Below are 25,560 nucleotides of genomic sequence, written 5' to 3'. Positions count from 1 at the left end.
TACATAGAAATATTACATATATCAATACAACTATTACAACCAGACTCGGGCGGGATCGATCCCGCAACCCGCGGAGCAGAAAGCAGGTCCATTACAAACTACGCCAACGAGCTAATCATGACATAGATTTATAGCTGAACTTAAACTATGTACTACTTCTGTTAAACTTTTTTTTTCTACCTTATTTATAAATGTATGTATTGTGTTTTAATATATACCTCTCGCTTGTATACATTCCGTATATGTTTACTAAGAAGTTTTCTATGACTGAAAACGAATAAGCACAGTTGCATGTGCATTAACAAAACTAAAAATTTCTTGTCTTCTCTATGTCTAATCTGTCTCTGCTTCGCTAACACCGTCCTAGGAGTGGGTCGTTCGCGTCTACGGACGGCCACACGCCCAACAGGAGTCGCATACCGGTGCCTAAGGAGACTAACCATAATTCTAGGTAATGCTAATTTGTAGTTTGCCGAGTTCGATAATGCGTTTCTCTGCATATATTTCGTATGTATAAATGTCGTTTAGGGGTCTGGAGTTCTTTTTTTTTGTTTTCGTTTGATGTAGCTTTATGCATGGTTACGATTTGCGATGTGATTTAAGGTTTTTTAATCGAGTGACTCGTTATAAATCTGGGTTCAAGTGACATTTTTTTTTAATCATTTTCTTGGAACGAATATTTATTTGCAGTTTTTCATATCTACATTATAACTGACATGTATATAATATGTGTACATATGTTTTCGTTGTTTGTCGTTTTACAATTTTAAAATTGCAGATACAATGTTCATACAACACTCAAGTCACTCAATTAGCAAAAACTCGAATCGCATCACTAATATCGATTATTTATATTGTACTAATGATATTTTGACACCTTAGGCAAAGAACACCGTCGGGCAGTACTACGCCAGTGCGCCCCGGCCAACAGACGGCGGCGGCGCGACTCGTTAGACGCCCGTCGGACACGGACGCCCCCGCGACGCCCCTCTCGCGCCGCACCCCCGCCCGCACCACGGACAAACGCGAACCCTTCCGACTATAGACGAACTTTACCGACATCATTCCCGCCAAAACACCGCCATTTTGAAAACGTCAAACTCAAAATGGCGGTCTTTAGGCATCTGTCATTACGAGTGTAACTCTACGAGACGCTTCGACTCATCGATATTATCTTATGCCGTTTTTGCAAGTGTATTTTTTTTTATTTTTAAGCTAGTGTTAATATAACGCGTCGAGATCTGACGGAGCGCCTCGCATCGTTACGCGTCCGACGATAAAACAATTATATAACTAACAATAAATTAACCTATTCGCGAAATGGGCCAAGCTTATGAAAAAAAATGCGAATTTGGCTTTTAATTAGTAACGACTATAGAAGTAGTAAAACATAAAGTCTGCACTTGTTGCCTTGTATACTTATTTTCTATGATCCATGCCACTATGAATTGAAATTTTTGTGCTATCAAATCAGTATTTGAAAAATCAATGTTTCCTTTTTTTTTCATGTGAATATTTCCTTCTTATTTATTGTCAAAGTTGCCATAATTGTTAGTGTTATATACGTATAAGTCTCTACCGGAGACGAAAAGTGTGATTTTGTAAAACGATTTTGTATTTTTCCTTTAGGGACCATTTTGTTTACGGAATACGATTCGTAGGGGATTGACGGTAACCACTTCCATCGATTTACTCGACCTTGTAGTAACGCCAAACTACTCGTTTCGATAGAATCGATGCGAAGTCGCTACCGTTAATCATTTAAGGTGATAATAGATTTACATGGTTCATTTGTAATGCACAATCATTTATTTTATTTCATTCGGTATTTATTCGAATTTCATATAGGAATATATAATAAAATAATTATTAGAAAACGTCATAATTTACATTATGTATATGGTTATTTATACACTGTTATTGCACAATATAAATATTGTGATTGTATAGTTGTGCAAGGTCTGGTAAGTGTCTGTTTGCTCTACGGCTTACGCCAGAGTCATTTAGTGAACGATATTTACTAGACAATGCATATAATAAGAAAATTCCATAGCTGACTCTTTATTTTTAGAAAATAATTAAAGTACACTTTGTCAACACAAAAGACATTTACTTAATGAAGCTATATTAAGAATACTTTTTTATATATGAAAATAAAAACGCTTTAAAATGTAACCTTCTCTAAAAATGTTAACCATCACTCACATTAACTTGTTAATTTTATTATAAATCTGACTCTAAGAATAAGCCTTATTATTAGAAATATTGTAAAACTATTAATCTGGTCATTTTTTTTTTATTTAAATCATTGTTGTATTTGTTAAATGTAAAATCGAAGCAAATATAATAAAAGCTTGCAATATTATTTTTTTTTTTTGTATAAAGTAATGATTCTGAAGAGCTGCGGTTTTTAAAATCTCAATTGATTTCAAAATAAAAATTAACAAATATTTTGTTGTTTTATTAATATCACCCTAAAGATATAATTATTTCTTCCACTAATTTATATTCACAACAACTGCTGAGGCCGCAGTCTGTCAGAGAAGCTGAAAGTGTTCTTAAACTTATAATTGAAATTATTATTAATAAACATAAATCCCTGATACTCAACGGCTCCAGCCGGATGAGATATCTGTGGGGATCCGGAAAAATGAAGAACAAGAACCCAAACGCCCAGAACACAACAAACGTATTGTCTATACAGATATGGGTCACTTCAAATAAAACCGACAATCTCCGACTCAGTAGAATGACCGTTACGCCAAGTTGTGATTCTTTTACAAACGTATCTGTGTCTACAGAGGCTCATTTCTTAAATAATTTATTATTGAAATGCAATGTGTGACAAATCACTTATGGTAAATTTTCGCTACGACAAATTTTTAAATGTTATTCCAGTAGTCTTTGAAACATTTATATACACCAACAAATTTGACGTAAACAGCAATGTTGAGGTGCATACCGTCTCATGATATCTTTCAACGATTTTCTTACAATTTTTTTCTTTCCTTTATAATAAATAGGTAGGTATACCTATGCAAAATTTTCTTTTTGTATTAAACTAAGTCTAAAATAAGAAGTAAGATCTTAAGCCGGAAGGAACTCCTAGTAAAGAACTCTTTTTTTTTTTTAATGCCACGATCATATATATATATATATATATATATATATATATATATATATGTGTGTGTGTATGTATATATGGGGAAATGCAGTTTACGCACTAGCCCCGCCACCCGAGGGCGACGGGAGTGTGGAGCTCCCAGCCTAATGCCAAACTATCCACCAAAACCACCATCTTTTTTCCGCCGGCATCTTAGTGGAGACGCCATGGGATCGCTTTCGCACACTACTATGACGACCCCGATGCTTTATGTCCTGATGAACTAAAACACCACTCTGAGAGTCATACTGCTGGGAAAATTTTGACTGTAAATGAGTCAAAAATTACAAGTTATTTAATTTCCGATTTTCATTAATATTTTAACTTTTAATATTCTACTCGTGTTTAACTCAAAAATTACTTAAAAATTATTACGTTTTGTTCTTCATTAGACAGAGAGGCTCGTGCGAATGCACGATAAACTCAAAAACTACTGAAAAAACTTCACACGGTAAAAATAAATAAAGACTCATGAAGAAAGCTTAGGCGTATAATTTGTTGAGGTTTTGTTTGTTTGAAATATGACGACTATTATTGAAAGTTTAGGAATAAATCAAGCCACCTGGGAGTGTTCAGCGAAAACCCCACGTTTCTATTTGAAACATTACAAAATAATGTATGGTGAAATTATTTTTACTGGTGTACAGAAAAATGGGAATAATGTTAATATTATTTTGGGTTTTAGGGATTGTTTATTTGTTTTTTGGTTTTTTGTTTGTTTGACAAAGGATAGTTCTTTAAAATAGCCTCGTACAATCCAGTAATTGAAAAGCTATTGATATGGACACAGTATTAATCAATTTCGTGCATAAACATTAGTTGCCTAGAATTTTCCACTATAAATATTTTAAATTAATATCTATAGAATTATTGCGAAGTGAAAACTAAAAGATTACAGCACGCAAAAATTAATCTAATCGCGAACTATCGAAGCTCACCATCTGCTAGGACTTGCTCGCGACCAACGCCACACCGCTCTTTTCGCTAGAGTTAATATCATCATACCGGGCGAACTTATGAATCGATTAGATATTAGGGTAAAATAATTTTGTGTAAGGCAGCACTGAAAAATTTAATGACATTTTGCTAAAAATAGATTATGATATGACATATAAATTAAAAGGGATCCGCTTGCGTTAGCTGTGGTCAACACACTTGTTTTAGCGATCTTGGTGTCTTATTTCTTATTGTTTACAGTGTAAATAGTAGATTATTGTGGGATTAGTGGTTAAACTAACATTATTATTGTAGGTAAGTGTTTAATTATAATTGTATTGTAAGTTTAGTGTATATATTTGATTTTAAAAATGGATCTCGATCGTCCTCCAGACCCGCCAGATACGGGTGGTTCTACTGACGATCGAAATACATCTGAATCCTCTTCCTCTTATCAAAATATGAGAAAACGCCCAGCTCTTGATTCTTCCAGCGACTCCTCTTCTAAAAAAATTATTGTACATCCATCCACGGCTAGCCCGTCAATACAATCTCTTTACACACACCCATCCTTTTCCGAAGGCCCTAAGAGTTACTCTGATGACGACAAAGGTCCCTTCATTGTCCATGTTTCCCGTGAAACCCCAGACCCAGCCTCAGGAACTACTATTCGCGCTTTGAAATTCGGCCAATTTTTACACACACACAAAATTGGCTCGGTTGTGAAAGACGGCGTTAAAAATGTAGGCAGAAACAAGATTTCTGTTGAATTTATTTCAGCTCAAACTGCAAATGATTTCTTAAAAAATCCCATATTAGGAATGTGTAAGTTCAATGCTTCTGTACCGACTTACAATATAACTAGAATGGGTCTTGTAAAGGGTATTCCGGTTGACTGGTCAATGGAGGAATTAGTGGAGTCATTAGAGCTCCCATCTGGCTGCGGTTCAATTATGAAAGCTCGTAGGCTTAATCGCAAAAACATTCAGGAAGGCGTAGTCACTTGGGTCCCAACCCAGTCAGTGGTTCTAACTTTTAGAGGTCAAATCCTCCCAAGTAGAGTTTATTCGTTCCATACATCATTACCAGTTGAGACCTATAATTTACCTACCATACAGTGCCTAAATTGTTGCCGTTTTGGCCACATTAAGACACAATGCAGGTCACAGCCAAGGTGTTACAAGTGTTCACAATCGCACACAGGTGAGTCATGCGACGTAACTAAAGAAAATGCCACTTGCTTACATTGCTCTGGTAGGCATTTTACAACCGAGAAGGACTGTCCTGAATACCTCCGTCAAATTAAAATTAAAACCGATATGTCCACGGATAACATATCCTATATAGAAGCATCCTCTCGCTATCCTCCTGTTCGTCGGTCATATGCAGAGATGACAAAGGAAATGTTCACTCCCCCCGTATATGTTCCCACTTCCTCAACACAACCTCCTTCTTCACCGAATAGGTCCTATCGTAAAACGGTAACGCATTATCCTCGTCCTGTAGCCGCTCTAGGCAAAGGGTACGATAAACAAGCCCATCAATCCATTGTAGGTGACATCCCTTCCTCTCTCCCTAATGGTTGTGCACTAAACAACCCTCAAAGTCCCTTAACCCCTTATAGTAGTAACCTATTAGAAAACCTCGTCCAAATGATCCTCAGTATTATTACTACATGTAATGATATGTCCTTACCGCCCAACGTTGCCGCATCACTTGCTCAACTCTTTTCTATTCTTAAAAATGGCCCCACTCAGCTTCCTTCAATGGAACTGTAAGAGCATCCGCCCAAAAAAACATGAAATCCTATCCTTAATCAACCTGCATAATCCTGCCATTATTGCCATCTCTGAAACATGGTTAGTTCCAGGTTCTCGTTTTCGGGTTCCGGGTTTCTTCTGTTTGAGAGATGACAGAAGTGATGGGTATGCGGGTAGTGCCATCCTCATTCGGCACAAAATCCCCTTCTCCCAAATCCCCATATCCTCCCCCAGCCAGCACATCAATGCTGTTGCTGTTAGATCCTGTGACATTTCCTTTTTATCTCTGTATATTCCTCATCCTAGTCCTTCCCTTATCCCTGAACTCCGTTCTATCTTTTCCTCTCTTCCTAGCCCTGTTCTTGTCATGGGAGATTTCAACTCCCATCACACCTCCTGGGGATCCCACCTTACTGATGGTTTTGCTCTCCTGTTGTTGGACGTCTTTGATGAATTCAACTTTTGCATTCTCAATGATGGTTCACCAACTCGGAGAGCTTATCCTAATCAGAACCCCAAATCTGCTGTAGACCTTTCCTTAGCCTCCCCTTCCTTAGCTTCTATGTTGTCCTGGAAAGTCCTCCCATCCACTTTTGGCAGTGATCACTTTCCCATTATCCTTGCTATGCACTTACGACCTTCCCTGCCTTCTAACCCTATCCCTATTATTAAATTTAAATTGAATTTTTCTAATTTCTCTCCTTATGCTGAATCTGTTGATAGCATGATTGACATCCTCCCTGATTCTCAAGATGATGGAAATATTTTAATTTGTTATGATCTTTTTCTTAATGCTATTTTAAATTCTGCTAATACCCATTTTCCTAAAAAGCACTACTCAAAAACAAGTTTGCTTTCCACCCCCTGGTGGGATGAGGATTGCAAACGTCTGGCTGAACTAAGATCGGAAGCAGAAAAGGCATACTCTCTGAACATGTGCCCTGAAAACTTTATCAGGTATCAAAAATTGGATGCCAAGTTTAAACGCTTAGTGTCAAAAAAGAAAAAATTTTGTTGGGTTCGCTTCTGTGAATCCCTTACTCCCCGCTCTCCTCCACGTCTAGTTTGGAACCAACTCAAAAAATTTCGCCGCTCCCTAGCCTCTGATAGCCTATCCTCTAATGATCCTTCTGTATGGCTTAATGATTTTGCAGACAAACTCGCCCCTCCTTTTGTCCCTTGTGAGGACAACATCTTTACTTCAATGCCAGCATCTATCTCGGATGAAATGGATGCCCCCTTTTCTTTTTCTGAGCTTCAGTGTGCTCTGAATGGATTGAAAGATTCAACACCTGGGGAAGATGGCATTCCATACTCTCTTATCCAAAATTTAAATGATAAAGCAAAACATTGCTATCTTAACATAATTAACACCTTGTTTATGACAGGAATCGTCCCGCAATCATGGAAGTCTCAAATTATTATCCCAATATTAAAACAAGGTAAAAATCCCTTAGACAGTAATTCTTATCGTCCTATTGCTTTATCGTCTACTCTGGCAAAAGTTACTGAGCACCTTTTGAAAAATCGCCTGGAATGGATAGTGGAAAGTAGAAACATTCTGTCTCCCTCCCAATTTGGCTTCCGGAAGGGTTTCAGCACAACTGACAGTTTAAGCTTACTCACAACAGACATTCGATTAGCTTTTGCTAAGGGAGAATATCTTGTAGGCATTTTTCTGGACGTAGCGTCTGCATACGATAGTGTCCTTCTTCCGATACTCAGGCAGAAAATGCACCAGCTGAGTATTCCGCCAAGAATGGTTCATTTTATATGTAGTATGCTATCTTGCAGAACAATATCTGTGAGACATCCACTATTTGTGCTTCCTCCCAGATTTATCTGGAAGGGTCTCCCTCAAGGCTCTGTCCTCAGTCCCTTGCTCTATAGTATTTATACACATGATCTCGATATGTCTGTTGATAGCTTTTGTAACATTTTGCAGTATGCAGATGACATTGTTTTATATCATAGCTCAAATTCAGTAGAAAATTTATCTTTTCGACTTAACTCTGCTTTGCATTACCTAGGCCAGTGGCTGGGTGACAACGGTCTATCTTTATCGATAAACAAATGCCAGGCTGTCACCTTTACCAGGAAAAGAGTAGCCCCTGTCTTTGATTTGGTTTATCAGGGTGAGCGCATCAACCTGGTGGACAAGGCAAAATTTCTTGGTATAATACTCGACAGCAAACTGAATGGATTTTCCCACATAGAATATATTTCCAAAAAGTGTGAAAAATCACTTAATGTATTAAGAGCAGTATCAGGTGTATGGTGGGGTGCACATCCCTACTGCTTAAAATTAATTTATCATGCCCTTGTACGTAGTCATATGGATTATTGTCTGTTTGTTTTAGACCCTATTAGTAAGTCACTATCACAAAAGTTAAATAAAATCCAATACAAAAGCCTACGGATTATCCTAGGTGCCATGAAATCGTCGCCTACTAATGCCCTACAGGTTGAGTGTGTTGACCCTCCTTTGCAAATCAGAAGACAATTTTTAAGCGATCGTTTTGTCATAAAATCATTACAGCTGTCTTCCCATCCTCTTTGGCCTAAACTCAACAAGCTCTCCCAACTCTGCAACCCAAACCGGCCACGTTCTTACATTTTAATCAGCTACACCAAATTTTCAAACCTCCCAAATCCTCTCTCAACCTTTTGTATCAATCCCTTATTCTCTACTTCCTTCAAAGCCCTTACCTTCAATGTTCCTATCGTCACAGATTTGGGTCTGAAAAAAGGAGATCCTGGTATAAAGTTAAAATTTCAAGAAATTCTTCATCAAAATTGGTTAAATCATCATCATATATATACCGATGCATCTAAACTTTCCCCGTCCAGCTGTGTTGGTGCTGCCTGCTGGATCCCTAAATTTAAAATCATTCTCCAATTTAAGTGTCCCCCTGAAACATCTGTGTTTTCCGGTGAAGCTATTGCTATACTGGAAGCCATCCTCTTTGCCCTCTCCCATGACTTAGGACCGACGGTAATTTTCACTGACTCACTAAGTTGTCTCTTAGCCATTAAGGAAAATCCCTTTCGTAGCAAATTGAAAATTTCTATTGTTTTTAAGATTAGAGAGGCTTTGCTCTCTTGCAGTCAAAAGGGTCTGCATATTCTGCTCGTCTGGATTCCAGGCCATTCAGGCATTGCAGGCAATGAGACAGCAGATTCATGTGCTAAAGCTGCAATCCAAACTGGTATCCTTGATCACTACAAAAACTCCTGCCAAGACCTTCGTTCCCTAGCCAAAATCCATATGGACAAGTCCTGGAATTTATCTTGGAGTTCATCAAAATTGGTAAAGGGTAAATTTTACTCAAACATACAACCAGACATCCCAAGACGCCCTTGGTTTTCTCTTCATAGACATGCTCGCCGTTGGGTAACATCTAGCATATGTCGCTTACGTCTTGGTCATGCGTGTACACCTGTTCATCTGGCCAAAATCAGAGTTCGTGACCACTCATTGTGTGAATGTGGCCTTGACGAAGGCACGGTTTCCCACATCCTTTTTTCCTGTCCCAAACTCATCCGTCCTATATATGACATCCTTCCCTGTGATATTCCCCGCCCTATAAATGTTCAATGTTTGTTAATGTTGGTGTTTAGTCCCTATTGTAGATTTTTGTGTAAATATTTTGAAATAAATAAAATTAAGTTGTAAATAAATCATGTGTCTGTCCTAGTGTAATTATTTTGTAATAGTTTAGTTACTAACAGCTGTAGTCTTAGTTTAACATTAAATGTTTGTGTTGTTTTAGGTTATGGTGTAACAATGAAAGTCTGACTATTTTGCCTGTTTTCAAAATTAAATAGAGACTGTTATCTCTACTGCACCGACCAATTAATCTCCTTCGTGTGTTCTCCACTCTACGTGACATTGGCGGAATCAACCGTGCTACTTTGGCACAACTGAAAGCCATTAAACCAATCAATCAATCAATCAATGATATGACATATGACATTGTCAATTTGTCATCGAAAAGACTAGAGTTGTCACCACTAAGTACTATGATTTAAGGTCGTCAGAAAAACAAAAACACGCTAGAACTAAATATTTACAGTTTATTCTTTTGAATAAGTTTGCTAATTATTATTTATTACGATTATTAGTGTAAAAAAGATTATATTTGTTAAATATGGTAGGCCTTAACATGAATGGGCCAGCGAGAGATCGCGTTATGAAATTGATACAAGAAAGAGATAGGATTGAAAGCGAAATTCGCAATGAGAACGCAGTTTTGGCTGCAAATAATGTTGGAATGGAGGATCCTCTGGTAGATGCTGACGGTTTTCCTCGAAACGACATCGATGTATACAAAGTTAGACACGCAAGACACAAAATTATTTGTAAGTACTAGAAAATACCTAAGCAAGTATGCGATATTTAAACAAATGTGTTGTACTCCTTGAATATACGAATAATTTATTAATAAAACGTCGCTAGGTAACTGCTTATGTATCACCGCCGTTTACTTTCGCCTAAAAACCATAAAATTAAATCACATCATTGTTAGGTATGGAACTTTTACGGCCGAACCCAATATTCAATCTAAAGATAGAGATAGGTAGTTATCATCGACTGCTAATAACTAACTATCTATCCTTTGTAGTTGTCCCAATAATTCGGATAGGGGACTACTATCTCCAGTTAGCTGTAGATAGACCGGCTACCTGAGCTCTCCCTTACATTCCAGTATACGCAGCATCACAGACGGCCTCAGTTGTGTTACATAGATGTTTTGTAGTATTTAAATTTGTCATACAAATTTTATTCATATTAAAGTAATCTTTTTTTATAAAAATATGGACAAATTAATTTTTACACAGACTTTTTAATTTATAATAAATGATATTATTTTAATATGTAATGCATGGTAAATCTAGTAACGGAACGTTTTAACACGACATGACAAGACGCTACGAGGCCATTACGCTTTATTGAATCGTCGTTTCGTTTGAATTTGTATAATTATACAAATCATTGCAAATTATACAATCATTCACCAAATTGTTTGTTTTATTCACAAGATGAGTAAAGTAAGAATTATTTCAGACGAAACTTATTATTTTTATTCAATTAATTGTTGCAAAAGAGCAATATCACTTGAACTGCTACTTGAACTTGAGTCTGCCATTATTTTTCACTCGAAATTAATTTTATTTTAAACAAAGAACATACTTTTGCAATTAATAAATCTTAGTTATCCCCCGAAAACTATAGATCGGATATTGTTGTTACTAAAGATAACCAACGTTACTGACAGATAGAACTCTATTATTATTGGGACGCTTAAACTGTAATTTTCATACGAACTGTTATCTCTGGTAAGCTATCCTCCCTCTCGTCGATAGATAGCTTTGAAGGATAAGATTGCCTATCGTCGACAAGTTTATTGGGCCAGTTAAATGAATGATAGATAGATATTTCTGTCTCTAGTAGGACATAACCAGAGATAGACTGAATATTGGGTTCGGCCGTTAGTAGTTATGAAAAATGATAAATAATAAAAGAAAGAACTAAGTATTGCTAACATAATCGAAATACCTATCTTTGTAGCTTTGTGCTTTTGTAACATATTTACATTGTAAAACTTAGGCAAATATTTTACAGGCTTACAAAATGATCACAAAAATATAATGAAGCAAATAGAGCAAGGTCTCGTTGAGGTCCACTCTCAGTTCAAATCCACCAGTAATGGTGCAACTAGCTTGGGACAGAACACTTCCTATACTAATGGGCAGTCTAGTACACACTCTGTCAGTAACGGACACAACACTAACAATGAAGATTGTTTTGCAAAAGTGGGTTTCGTTCAAGAAGGTTCTCCTGCTGATTTAGGGGTATGTAATTATGTATCTATATCTCAATATAATAAAAAATAACTTACTTTATTTAAAAAAAGCAACTTGAGAGCCATTTCACAAAAATCGGTAACAATCCGTGAAATTGTAATGTAATTTATATTTTTTAAATATAGTAGAGCAACCTTTGCTGTAGTAAAATAATGGATCAGAATTTTGATTAAAATTGTATGTACAAAATTATTAACCTTTTAATCAGCCGCCTCCATGGGGAAACGATCGAAATGTATACTTTCAAGTTATATAAGTATAAGTAAAGTAGTTTTCAATAACCTCTACCTTAAAACTGTATAAAAAAATATGGTAATATGTGGAATATGTTTCTGTTGATACATAATGCCGATTTTTCTCCATTTGTATCTCCGTTAATCCGTAGTAAAATTTCAAAGTTACAAATATTTTCCAAATAAGTATTTTAAAAGCGATATTTTTCTTAGTAAACAAAGAAATTTTAAGGAACTATCTATACCAAAGTAAACTAACATCATTTAGGAACATAAAAAAAAATTAAAATATTCAATTATTTTTAATACCTTTTGTATTAAAAATAAAAATATAGTATATAATACCACGCATCAGTCGAGCGCCACTGCTGTTAGAGGTACGATCCATGCCAAATTATGCGCAACTGTCTCTTTCGCTCACACGCGCCAAGCGACTGTTGTTATAGTGTGATAAACCACATTTGATACTTTCATAAAAAAAAATGCGAAAATTACTGTAAAATAATATAATGATAATTTCTGTAAACAAATGTACAATTTAATTTTTTTTTCTCACATTATCAATACAAATAGGCATTTAAATCTGTTTGTCTTGTTATTTGTTAATATTTGAGTGCTCCAGATTTTCTGGAGCATAATAAAATGCTATTTTATTTATATCGTAAATATTCTTCTTTGCAGGGCCTATGTGAAAACGACAAAATAATCCAGTTCGGTTCGATCAACGCCAGCAACTTCACAGACGTAACTCAGTTACATAACATAGTGAGACACTCAGTCGGTCAGCAGATTCAAGTACGAGTTAAAAGAGACAGACACGTACAGAACTTTACAGTTGTTCCTCGACCTTGGGCACAACCGGGACTCCTAGGCTGTCAGATTATAAGGCTAAATCCTTTATAATTGTCATTTCTTTCATTGTAAAAGCAAAACTTATATGCAGAATATTGTCAAGCCTATGGCATTACAAGGTTTTTGCATGTCATGGCTTTAATCGGTTTTCTTCACATACTAATATTAAAAATAGTAATTAACGCTATTTTGTAATAAAATATTATTATATATAATCAACTAGAGGTCCCTTATGTTTCCCAAGTTGATATAAATGGCTACAATTGTGGTGGCTGTATCTTAACATGGTGTTTGAAATCCTGTGTATTTAGTGTATATGACTATAATTAATATAGTTATTATTGAAACATATTTTGTACTCATTTATACCAGAAGATCCTTTCTGTTTCTCCATTCTTAGTTTTATTTGCCACCTAATTTACTAACTCAGCCACGAATTTTACATCTTATCACCATTTTACGTTGTACACCTTCACAACACAAGGTCCTCAAAAAATATAATGCAAGATTTGGCGCGAGCGTGCAAGTTGACAGCGACCGGCCATTTGCACCAATCAGAGCGCACCATTCGATTCATGTACCGGCAAGGAGTTAGTCATCTGTACTTGTTTATCTCTTTCTTCTTCTTCCCCTTCTTCTTCTCCTTCTTCACCTTCCTCTCCTTCTCCTTCTTCTCCTTCTTCCTCTCCTTCCTCCTTTTTCTTCTTCTCCTTCTCCTTCTTCTCCTTCTCCTTCTCCTTCTTCTTCTTTTTCTTCTTCTTCTTCGACTATGGCTCCATCAGCTTAACGCCGATGATTATGCCAATGACAAGTACTGAAAGTATATTGAAGTCCGTTCCGTAGCGCCGGAGACGTCACGTTATATATCGATAAAAATAAAGTATTTTATATATACTAATATTATAAAGATGAAGAGTTTGTTTGTTTGTTTGTTTGTTTGAACGCGTTATTCTCAGAAACTAGTGGTCTGATTTGAAAAATTATTTTAGTGTTAGATAGCCAATTTATCGAGGAAGGTTATAGGCTATATATCATCACGCTAAGACCAAAAGGAGCGGAGAAACAGTTAAAGTTCCGCAAAAATCATGTATGACAGAATTGATCCTCTTTAAAAGTTCTAAAAAAAAGTCCGCGACAGCATATATCTATCTTTTAAGGTTGGCTCACTATAAGCTTATTTATGCTAACCCATTTTGTTCTAAAATAATGCATTACTTGCCAAGATGTTTTTATAAATTTTATATCCACATCGACTACATCGTTAAAAAAAGCTTCAAAATGCTGGGATTTGTTTTGCGAAGCTGTAGAGAGTTCAGGCATCCATCAACAAAAATCACTATCTATAATGCTCTTGTGCGCAGTACATTAGAGTACTGCAGCATTGTTTGGAATCCGAATTACGAGGTGTATAGCAAGCGTTTGGAAAGCGTTCAGAGAAGATTCCTATGGCACTTGTCATATAGTTGTAATATATTGAAGAATTCAACAAGCTATTCGGATAGGCTGCAACACTTCCACCTGAATTCCCTTTCTAGTCGTAGAAGGTTTCTCGATGCAATATTTCTATACAAGCTGGTCAATGCTAAGATGGATGCTCCTCAGCTTCTATCTTTGTTAGATATAAATACACCTAAGCGTCTACCGAGAGTCAACAAATACAGGCCTTTCGCTCAAAAACGTGCTAGATCCAATCTGGGGCTTTTTTCTCCTTTAAACAGAGTCACGAAAGCATACAATGCTATTCATAATACCACTGTGTCCGTCAACCACTCAAGCCATGAAATTGATATATTCTCTAATAGTCTGAATTCATTTAGAAAATTTATAGGCTTAAAATATTATGAATTGTAAGCGATAGTTTGTAATTGGAATTCTTTTCTGTTTATCTACTTCTATTGTCAAAAATCCACATTTAAATAATTTTTAATTTTTAATTCAATCTAGCTTATACCGTCTCTTTATATTTTTATTCTCATTTAGTTAAAATAATTAAGTATTAATCAATATTTTCTAATTAAGTGTTTTCTAATTATTTGGTTTATTATATATGTTCTAATAATTGCAATTTGACTCAGTTACTTAGTATTTACTTGTTATGTTCAATTGAAGTAAAAATTGTCTTATTCGCATTGTGGTTTGCACCTGTAATTGAGGTGACACTTAACAATCAACATTCTATATTAATGCTACTTTTTTGTGATGTATTGGTGTTTATCTTGTTGGTGCAACTAAATAAATAAATAAATAAATAAATAAATAAATAAACATGATACTAATCGTTATCTAAATAAATACGTTATTCATCACAAGTATTTAATATAAAACAAAATAGCCCTTTGCATAATTCGATTTCAATAAGTATCTCAGGAGATATTTCAGTTTTAAAATAACACGCAGCAAAATAATGATCAAGTATTATTATATTATAGCGCGCCTCGCGACACGCGGACGAAGTCGCGCGCAGAAATTAGTATAAGTAAGAAGTATATATATATATATATATGTGTGTTCGGGGATAACTTCGTCGTTTATGAACTGATTTTGATAATTCTTTTTTTGTTGGAAAGGAAATATCCCATGATAAGGAAACCAGGATCTAATGATGGGATCATAGAGAAATCGAGGGAAAGAGGAAAAATCCCTTGAAAACCCACATAACTTTTTACTGGGTGTATCGATTTTGATGGTTTTAATCGAAAGCCGATGTTTATTATGTGGTCGCATTTAAATTTCATCGAGATCTTATTACAACTTTTGGAGTAATCTTTGATAATGCGTATTTACTTGACTAATTATTCGTCTACCTACGTTGTATTACTTGTCGATGTAATTGAAGTCGTTTTTTTTTCGTTTGCCAACAAACACAATTATTATTAGATGCAGAGCTTCAACGATGTGTACAGAAAAGGAAAAAAAACATCAAAAAACAATCAAATTGCCTTAAATATTTATAAAAAAAATTGTGTCAGCTCTGACAAACACAGAGTTTATCTTTAATGACTTGTCTACCGCGGACCTTAGATTATTTATCTACGCATATGTAACGATCCCATAAGTTTTGTACTCTGTAGTTTCCCGCGGGGTTGAATTCACACCACAAATTTTGTCTCCTCAGTTTACCGCGGGTTTGAATTCAACCCCAGTTAACTAACTCGTTTTGAAACCATATAGGTATATATGACAAAAATAGAGCTTAAAATAGTTTACAACCGTATTTTAATACATTTAGTACGAAATTAGACACCAATTGGAACAAACATTCATTCGCTTTTTATAGAAATTTAGTAAGATCCAACCGGTCAAAGTTTCCCCGTATCCGCCAATTTTTGCACCGTTATGCTCTATTTGATAGACTGAGTGCTGGGGTTGAATTCAAGCCTGCGGGAGACTACGGGAGCTTGCGCTCGGTGGAGTCTGGTCTACCAGAGGTTAAGCACAATTACCGTGTTATTTAAAAATATATTTGACTCTTTCTCGCAAGAGACATGCACGTTAAATTTAACTTTCATGGCAAGCTATGTCACTGCTCAGCGGTACTCTTTCACACAATTTTACCATATTTCTTTCATACCTTATGGTCCGAGAGCCGGTGACAGATTTCCATGACCAACTTCTTTCGATCGAAACTTCGAAAAATGCATTAGGGATTAACATTATAAATATTCGCGACCGTCAGCTGCGACTCAGTGGGCGGGTTTGGCAGTGGCAGCTTCCCACGCATTGAGAAATAAAAAGGGTTTCTTTAGTCATGTACTACACTTTAAATTTGTCTGATTATAGTTAACCTAATATCTTGCCGGAAAAATAAAGTCAGCTGACCATAACATGGTGGATTATACCTCAGCTGGCTGCTTGAACATGAAAAAAAATATATTTTCAATGATTTCCTCTCAACTAAAAATGTACCTGGTGATAGTTTCTATGCTACTATGAATGAAAATTAATGTCAGCTGGCTGTATCTCGGTGGAAAGTTCGTTAGCTGGTACCTTGAAAGATGTATATGGCGTTAAAAACGTAACAAGATTATTGATTCGTTCAGTAGATTTTACTCCTCATATTTTTTTCATACCCAAGGCCTCATATGAAAATTGATTCTCAAGGAGTAAGGTCCAATACTTCGTTATTACTTTTTAATTTTACAAAAAATAGTTATACCATTGTTATTAACATTTTCCTACATTTAAATACACCAAATACAAATATTTTCTCTAATATATGAATAGTATATTTATAAATAATGTTTTCCGTAAAATTCCTACAATATATTATAAATGTTTTCAATACATGTTACTAAATACACACACACAGACGGTCGCTTATTCAGGACTTTGATCCATAAATAATTTTGAAAATTGTATTTAATCATATGGCAATATAATAAAGTCTACTCAAATCAATAATAAACCAAAGACAACATCATATCGATCAATAAAAGACCACCATCGACAACGTAGGTAGAAAAGCCTTCGCTGATTTGCTTGCGTAATTAAATATTTTTTTTTTTGCCTAATAACATGATTGAAAAGGGGAAAATGATATGCCACGACGTGAATAAACCAGAAAATGACGAAAGTCACATGATAAAAATGTCAGAGAAAGAATTACCGCAGAATGGTGATATCGTCGAAAACAATTTAATTGTGGAAATTGAGGGTTCTAAAGAGCGTAAGGTCAACGAAAAAAATCTTAGCATTGAAACCGAAAACAACGCGGTTTATCGTAAGTATCCAATTTATTACTGATTATTTTTTTTTGTACACTTATTGGTAAAAGTATATTGCAATAATGGTAACACTTGCATTCATATGCAAGTAGAATAGTAGATATTTGTTCTATGTATGATTATGAATTATAATGAGAAAGATATAATTTGCGAAGTAAAATGTACTCATACGTTACATTGAAATTTATTAATAAAATGTTGGTATGCTTTGCTTGCGTATTTTTAAGCGAACATTAAATTACTCCAGAGGTATATCATAACATCATGTTATTTTAGAAAATGCTTATGTTACCATACAGGCCTTGTAGTGAATTAAATAAATATATGTTTGTACCTCCTCCCTTTTCCACCTTTCTTCTCCATTATGTAGCAAATATCTGTTTTTAAACACTTCCAAATAGCTGTATTGATTTTAATTATTATCAATGTGTTGTGAAAGAGGATGTCAACACAAGACACCCACACAATCTAACATTACAATTACACTCGTGTGCACCTTCGAACACGCCCATATACCTAATAATCTACAAATACATACCTTATGTGGTCGTAAGCTGGTAATATCTGCTAAAATTATTATAAATCGTAAAATAAAAATATAAAATTTATAATTAGAATACAAATTCGAATTTAGAAAGACATAATTTTTGTCGTTATTATTTATTTTTTAACTGACTTATATTGTAAGAGCTAGTAATAAATATGTCACCGAGAGGACTAAGCCTTTCTTATTATTATATACCAGAGAAGGAGTTCCCTGCTAGGCGTTTCCTTCTTACTAGTAGGCAGATTATTTCCCTAAGAATAATTAATAGTTGTCAGGTGTTTACACTAAGCGGAATTAACGGTTGTACGTGCTCTCCGAGGCATTGTAGGTACACAAGATCACACCATAAACATTTAGAACAGAATCCCTGGCGTCATTACACACTAGCGTTAATTCGAGAAAAATAGCCTATAGCCTTTATCAGTAAATGGGCTATCCAACATAAAAAAAAAAATAAAAAAAAATCGGACCAGAAGTTCCTGAGATAAGCGAGTTTAAAAAATCAAACAAACTTCTCAGCATTATAATGATAGGACTGATTCATAGATTTGCTCGCAAAAATTGTCGTAACGTTATTTCATATCTATCTGGGCAGTCTCGGACGCGGAAAACACGGTTTTTCCAGCGTAAGGTCCAATTTCACAGGAATTCTGGAATTAAATAAACCTATATACTGCTTTACAATCTTCTCTATCTCCTAGTGAAAGTCCCATAAAAATCGGTTCAGCTGTTCCGAAGATTAGCCCTGACAAACAGAAAGATAGACAGACAGACAGACAAATTTTTTAAAATAGTTTGGTTTAGTATCGTGTAAATAACTATATGGACTTGAAAAAACACAGTTATTTTGAAATCACAGAAAGGCAAATTTTTATTTATGTACCGTACCTATAGATATGCTGAGCATATTTTATTTAAGACACTTCAGTGCGTCTGGTATTTGAGTAGTAAATAATCGTCGAGTAGTATCATACTATCATACGCGTCACTCCCGACGACTCCTGACCAGGAGCGTCTGCAATGTTCCCAAAATATCAGAAGCTTCAAAATGACAGTCGTGGGAAATCTTGTTAAAATAAAAAGCGTAATAGTGAAAACTTAAAAACTTGTATCATTATAGTACTACTAGCTGACTCGGCAAACGTTGTCTTGCCGCCAAACGCTGTTTAAAAATAGGGGTTGGTGGTAGAATGGTGAAAATTTAGGGTTGTATGTATATTTCAATGCCAAATTATAATAAAATAAAAAATAAATAATTTATCTAAAAATTAAAAAAAAATATTTAGGGATGGACTACCCTTAACATTTAGGGGGATGAAAAATAGATGTTGGCCGATTCTCAGACCTACCCGATATGCCCACAAAATTTTATTAAAATCGGTCAAGCCGTTTCGGAGGAGTTCAATGTTTAACACCATGACACGAGAATTTTATATATTAGAAGATTATAGCGGCATTATGTTGTATCATTATGACACCATTATTGTCTTATCACTGCATCATAGTCGAGTCACAATGAACATGTCGTTGATTTTTTCATTGTGATATACTTAAAGAAAAGGTTTTTTTTTTATAAATGGCCGTATCAGGAAACGAAATGTATGTAGTGATAAGAGTGCGACAGTTACTCGCTTAGTTATAAAAATTATATTACAGCGTATGGAGCGGGTGATGAGTATTTACTATTCTTTCAAGAGGATGATCTGAGTGAAAAAAGGCTCAGTGATGACGTCTTTGAGCTCAGTCGCATTGCCAAGTACCTCCGTGGCGAATCCGACAGCGATGAAGACTGGATTAACGATAAAAGGGTCTTTGCTACTGTGGGCTTTGTTGAATCCGGTTCGCCAGCTGATGAGGCGGTAATTTACTCCATATGTCTTTTGAACCACTTAGCGAAAGAGTGTCTCAATCCAAACAATATCATCAGTATTTAGAATTACTTGGTTAATTTAATAAAATATTAAATTAATAAAAATTAATTAGCTTAATTACAAAGTAACGCATTTTTTCTCATTAGTTTAGTAAGTCAAAGTCTAGTCTAGTCTCTATGGTTTTGTAGTTCTAACAATAAAACCTGCTTTTCTATATTATATAAGATTTATTTCTATATTATATAAGATTTATTTCTTAATAGAACTAAAACATATTTATTTTTAAAATTTATTTCAAATAGTTTAATTGAAGTTTTCCCTTTCGTTTACTTGCATCTAATAAGGTTATATTATATTATTACTAGCTGACTCGGCAAACGTCGTCTTGCCGCTAAACGCTATTTAAAAATAGGGGTTGGTGGTAGAGAAGAGTGAAAATTTAGGGTATGTTTGTATGTATTTTTTAACGCCAAATCATAATAAAATAAAAAATTAATAATTTATCAAAAATTTTAAAATTTTTTTTTAGGGGTGGACTACCCTTAACATTTAGGGGGATGAAAAATAGATGTTGTTCGATTCTCAGACCTACCCAATATGCACACAAAATTTCCTGAGAATCGGTCAAGCCGTTTCGGAGGAGTTTAACTACAGACACCGCAACACGAGAATTTTATATATTAGATTAAGGTTATAATATTTAGGTGCAATGTTTTATAGATATTTCATAACGAACCTTACAAATCACAGCTAAACAATACTGCTTTCAAGCAGTTCTGTATTCCAATTGGTGAGTAAGGTGACCAGAGCTCGTGGGGGAAATAGGGGATGGGATCGGCAACGCGGTTGCGATGCTTCTGGTGTTACAGACGTCTATAAGCTACGGTAATCGCTTACCATCAGGTGAGCCGTATGCTTGTTTGCCGACGTAGTGATATAAAAAAGATAAAAGTACAATTGAAACGTATCATTTCTTGTGATATCGTTTTTATTACCATATGAATATAATATGATATATGTGAGTCATACATATTTTTAATTTCAGGGTCTGCGTAGAAATGATCAGCTGATCCAATTCGGTTACCTGTCCGCCACAAACTTCAATAATATTCATCAAGTGCAGAAGGTCTCTAGAAGCAGTATCTATCGACCTCTGCCGATTAAAGTCAAACGGGGCGAAGAAGAGCTTAAGCTTGTGGTCACTCCACGGGCCTGGGAAAAGGAGGGGCTGGTTGGCTGCCAGATTATAAGGTGTCTCTTTTAGGAGTTTATAGTCAATGGATAGTAAGAAGAAATTCAATTTCAAAACGTTACTTTTGATTTGCTGATATTGTAGTTTTTATTTGTCAAAAGCTATTCGTCATTATTAAGTTTTTGTAAGTGGTTTTAAGCATTTTGTAATCAATTTAAATTATAGTTTTATTTACAATAAAAACAATTTGTAAAACAATATTAAAATATTAATTTTATTATATTGCTATTTATAAATGTAACCCAATTTCAAAAATAAATCTTGTGATTTATAACCATCGTTTTCATTCGCTTGGTTTTCTCCGCTTCCATTTTATCAACTTTTTTTATAAATTCTGCATCTTTAAGCAGTTTTTCCTTAAAAGTTTCCTGTTTAACTAAAGGTATTAGTATATCATTATTAGAAATTTCTTCATTGGGATAATCATGTTTCATAGTGAAGTCGAAGTATTTCTTGTCGTCAACAAGGCGGTAGACTGGTTTGGTGATAGTTCCTCGAACGCAGTCGTGGTAATGACATACCATCTCTTGAGCATAGGGTTCGCAAGAACCTGTAATTTTAAAAGATTTTAATGTCATTTGTCACAAATATTACCCAACAAAAGCTTATAAAAGTAATTATGTTTTTTTAAACTATTTATTAGTTCAGTTGGCTTTTAGTTGTGTCAGTTTGACACATTATTTCGCCAATTTTTTTTACTATTAATATTGAATGTAAGTAAAGGTAGGTAGGTAGGTAGGCTCTTAACATATCAACCCGTGGATAAAATCATTTTGTATGCCAAAATTATCCAATGTAACACACTTAACAGTTAACACAATGAAAAGGTAAAAATTTAGATTTGAGTAAACGTTAGAATTAGTAGAGATTTGCTCAGTTAGACCTTTAGATCGTACACTTTTTGCGCATGGTCGTAGGATAGGAATCTAGATTTAAACATGCCCTCGATATAACTTCATCTATATATACGTACTGGTAAATCTATATCTTCATAATAAGAAATGCGCCTAATTTATTTTTGCAACTAGTGACTTAATAAACGTTGCCACGTCACGTCATATATCAACTAATAGGTACGTCATAACGTATGAAATCAGATTCGATATTTAAATTTTTTTCCAATGAATTTCGAAAATTTTAAAGGACAATTAACAATAAACTTTAAGATTGTCGTAAAATTAACGTTTACAATGCTATACGATACGATTGAGTCCTTTCTCCATGTAGGCTCTTTCTCCGTGTAGGAGAAGAATCGGGGCTTAATCCACCATGCTGCTACACTGCTGCGTTGGCGGGCTTAACGTCTATTGAAAGTTATTTTGGATACATTTTTATTCTTGTTTCTTTGCGATGTAGGTAATTGTTTCCTTCTATGTGATATACTGTATGTTTACATGGGTAAATTGACGTGATATCATATAGTTTTTAAGTCTATTTTGTACCTGGTCTCTTTACTCTTACTGTCAGCAAGGCCCGTTCGGGCATCATATTCTTGAAATAAACAAGGTAGCACGCCAACATTGTACCGGTACGGGCGTGACCATTTTGACAGTGGACACCAATGACCTTAAAAAAAAGTAATATCATTGAATAATATTAATAAAATATCAAATACAAATAGGTCACAACTTTTTTGATAATCACCGATAGTGTAATGTGACTGGTTATACTCAGATTTACACTAAAATTGATACCGATGTCAACACTAGCTGTGCCCGCGACTTCATCCGCGTGGAATTTAACAAAAAAGTTATTGTTCAATTCGCAGTTATAAAATAAATAAATTTCTGAAAAAAAGTAGCTTAAGTTTCACCTTATTACATCAGCTGTCTACCAATGAAAGTCCCATCAAAATCGGTCAAGCTGTTTCAGAGATTAGTCGGAACAAACGGACAGACAGGCACAAATTGTAAAAAAGATGTTATTTTGGTATATGTACCGTGTCTACATCCATGTGCATTGAGTAAAAGCAGATATTTTAATATTAAAAACTGACAATTGACACTCCAATTTTATTTATTTTTATAGATTAAATAACAGAATATAACAGAATAGAACGGAATAGAATAGAATAGAATAGAATAGAATGAAATAGAACAGAACAGCATAGAACGGAATAGAACAAATAGCGCAGAGCTATAAAATAAACATTTTTCATATAAAAGTAGCTCAAGTTACTTCTTATTACATCAGCTATCTGCCAGTGAAAGTCCCATCAAAATCGGCCGAGGCGTTTCAAAGTTTAGCCAGAACAAACAGACAAATAGACAAAAATTATAAAATATGTTATTTTTGTATATGTACCGTGTAAACATCTATTTAAATAGAGAATAGAAAATTGAATAGAATCGAAAAGAAAATCGAACAGAAAATATCGAAAATCAAACAGAAAATCATAAAAATATTGATTAGAAAATAAAATTGATTAGAAATACAAACTGAAAATCGAATAGAAAATCGATTATAAAATCAAATAGAAAATGTATTAAAAAATTGATTATATAAAATCGATTGGAAAATCCATTACAAAATCGACTAGAAAATCGAACAGAATCGAAAATAATCAAATCGAAAATCTGATAGAAAATCGATTAAACTGTACCTATTTTAAACAATCTTACTTTTAGTTATAATATAAACGCTAAAAGAATACTATTTTGATTTATTTCTTATAATTTTTGAAAATGATATACTTTTAGGAAAATAGATAACTTGATACGTGAAATTTTGATGAAATCTGTTCTATTCTGCGGTACATTAGCTACATCATCCGTGCTATTTCGGCACTATCGGAAATCGTTAGTCTAAATAAAAATAAAAAGTTAAAAACATACCTCTCCTGTGATTTCTGCTTTCTTACAAATTTCAATAAATTGAATTATCTGTTTCAAGGTCGGAATGCCAAACTCTTTGATCGGGATCTTCGTGCATTTTAATCTTTTCCTACATAACAGTATAGGTGGGATTCGTTCGGGAGACAGCGTGATTAGGTGATTTATCCCTACATCTGCTAAATAATTCAAGTTGCCAACGTTCTGTGGACAGGCCATGGCCGCTATTTTATTCTCGACAAACCACGAAAAATTTATAGGCGGATACGAGTCTTCATCGATCTCTGTGGGTTCATCCACTTCTTCCTTTGATGTTTCCAACACATTTCTGTCAGCGTACTTATAAAAAAGTTTTGCTAGCTTTACATTTGTTCTCTTTCTTATAGTACTCATTGTATATAAATTAATATCTAAAAACAATATGATTCATAATGTTACTACAATACATTAAAGCAGGATAGAGGACAAAAAAGAGTCATCAAAATCGGTTCGTAAATGACGAAGTTATCCGCTAACATAAATAAAAAAATATATCAATTGGACCGTACATACATGAAGTTGTCCGGTTTTAGCCAAGATTCCTATTTTATCTGGCAAGTAAGAAATATTATAAATATTTATTTATCACATCTCAAATAAAATTCATAGAGAACGCAGTTCCAATTCACATTGCACGTAACTACGTAGCAACGAAATTTACGTCAACATTAATTTCATGATTCAACTCTCATTCTCTACTACTTATTCTCTACTAGTCTTACTAATATTATGCTGTAAATTAAACAAAAAAAAAAAAAATACTGATGATACTGATGATCTGAAAATATGTAATTTCGTAAGTTTCACGAGCACAGCACTTAATATTTTTCTTACACGCATGTCACTAAATTATATTATAACTTAACACATTTTAATTCACTATACCTTTCATCACTTTCTTGCGGTGATTAACGATGTAAATAGTGCCAAAAAAGTGAAGGTACTTCTCTATTTTTATAACAGTCCTACGCCGTGGACGTTTCACCAGACATTGGATTCGATGTTTGGAATAAAGCCAGAATTAATGCTGTAGCAAGGCGATTGGCATTAAATAGATTTGTGACATTTACTTCGAACACGTTCACTGCCAATTTATTATTACCGAACTAGGTTGGCAATTTATAGACAACATTTTTGTATTTGGTTCAAACCCAAATACTAAACAGTTTTTCCTTTCAGTTATAATGTTAAATTATTATAGATATGTCTATTATACAAGGACAAAATAAATGTCTAATTGTTAAATTTTAGGACTAATTCATCACTTATAATCGATTGCTAACCAATTTGTGACTACCAATTTTTTCCAACTAAATACAGAATTTGAAAAGAAGCTCCATATGAATTGTAAGAGATGGAACATTCATGTTAGGATAATTAAAATAAAATATATAGCAACACAAAATACCTTTATTATCATACATCAAATTATTCAGGTACAATAACATGTGTTTTTCAAACGGAAAAATTAATAATATTTATTT

At 34.4% G+C, this 25,560-nt stretch overlaps 4 protein-coding genes and 1 long non-coding RNA gene across 5 annotated transcripts in view; 4 read left to right on the top strand and 1 right to left on the bottom strand.

Moving 5' to 3' along the window:
* LOC123665777 (microtubule-actin cross-linking factor 1) overlaps nt 1-2,244 on the top strand; it is a 222,973-nt gene extending 220,729 nt beyond the window's left edge. Inside the window, exon 109 of the mRNA XM_045600037.1 lies at nt 883-2,244. Within this exon, the coding sequence (XP_045455993.1) occupies nt 883-1,045 (163 nt within the window). The 3' untranslated portion in view covers nt 1,046-2,244. The remainder of the gene's footprint in view (nt 1-882) is intronic.
* A 2,040-nt stretch (nt 2,245-4,284) lies between these two features.
* LOC123665599 lies at nt 4,285-9,711 on the top strand. The gene is made up of 2 exons (XR_006745081.1): nt 4,285-4,414; nt 9,633-9,711. It is a non-coding gene; the product is annotated as an uncharacterized LOC123665599 (long non-coding RNA).
* A 126-nt stretch (nt 9,712-9,837) lies between these two features.
* LOC123665598 (26S proteasome non-ATPase regulatory subunit 9-like) lies at nt 9,838-13,159 on the top strand. Its single transcript, XM_045599880.1, has 3 exons — nt 9,838-10,221; nt 11,486-11,715; nt 12,642-13,159. Exons 1-3 carry the CDS (start codon nt 10,011-10,013, stop codon nt 12,861-12,863), a joined length of 663 nt encoding a protein of 220 aa, XP_045455836.1. The 5' UTR covers nt 9,838-10,010; the 3' UTR covers nt 12,864-13,159.
* A 3,992-nt stretch (nt 13,160-17,151) lies between these two features.
* Nucleotides 17,152-21,218, top strand: LOC123665775 (probable 26S proteasome non-ATPase regulatory subunit 9). The gene is made up of 3 exons (XM_045600036.1): nt 17,152-17,532; nt 19,740-19,942; nt 21,000-21,218. The coding sequence occupies exons 1-3, from the start codon at nt 17,328-17,330 to the stop codon at nt 21,216-21,218; spliced, it is 627 nt and encodes a 208-aa protein (XP_045455992.1). The 5' UTR covers nt 17,152-17,327.
* Nucleotides 20,925-25,172, bottom strand: LOC123665710 (phosphatidylglycerophosphate phosphatase PTPMT1-like). Its single transcript, XM_045599970.1, has 4 exons — nt 24,962-25,172; nt 24,041-24,447; nt 22,649-22,772; nt 20,925-21,756 (listed from the first exon to the last, which is right to left on the bottom strand). The coding sequence occupies exons 1-4, from the start codon at nt 24,966-24,968 to the stop codon at nt 21,455-21,457; spliced, it is 840 nt and encodes a 279-aa protein (XP_045455926.1). The 5' UTR covers nt 24,969-25,172; the 3' UTR covers nt 20,925-21,454.
* Between the last annotated feature and the right edge of the window lie 388 nt (nt 25,173-25,560).

The sequence above is a fragment of the Melitaea cinxia genome, chromosome 24, assembly GCF_905220565.1.
Source record: "Melitaea cinxia chromosome 24, ilMelCinx1.1, whole genome shotgun sequence".
Lineage (NCBI taxonomy): Eukaryota > Metazoa > Arthropoda > Insecta > Lepidoptera > Nymphalidae > Melitaea > Melitaea cinxia.
This window is presented reverse-complemented; position numbering and strand designations above follow the sequence as displayed.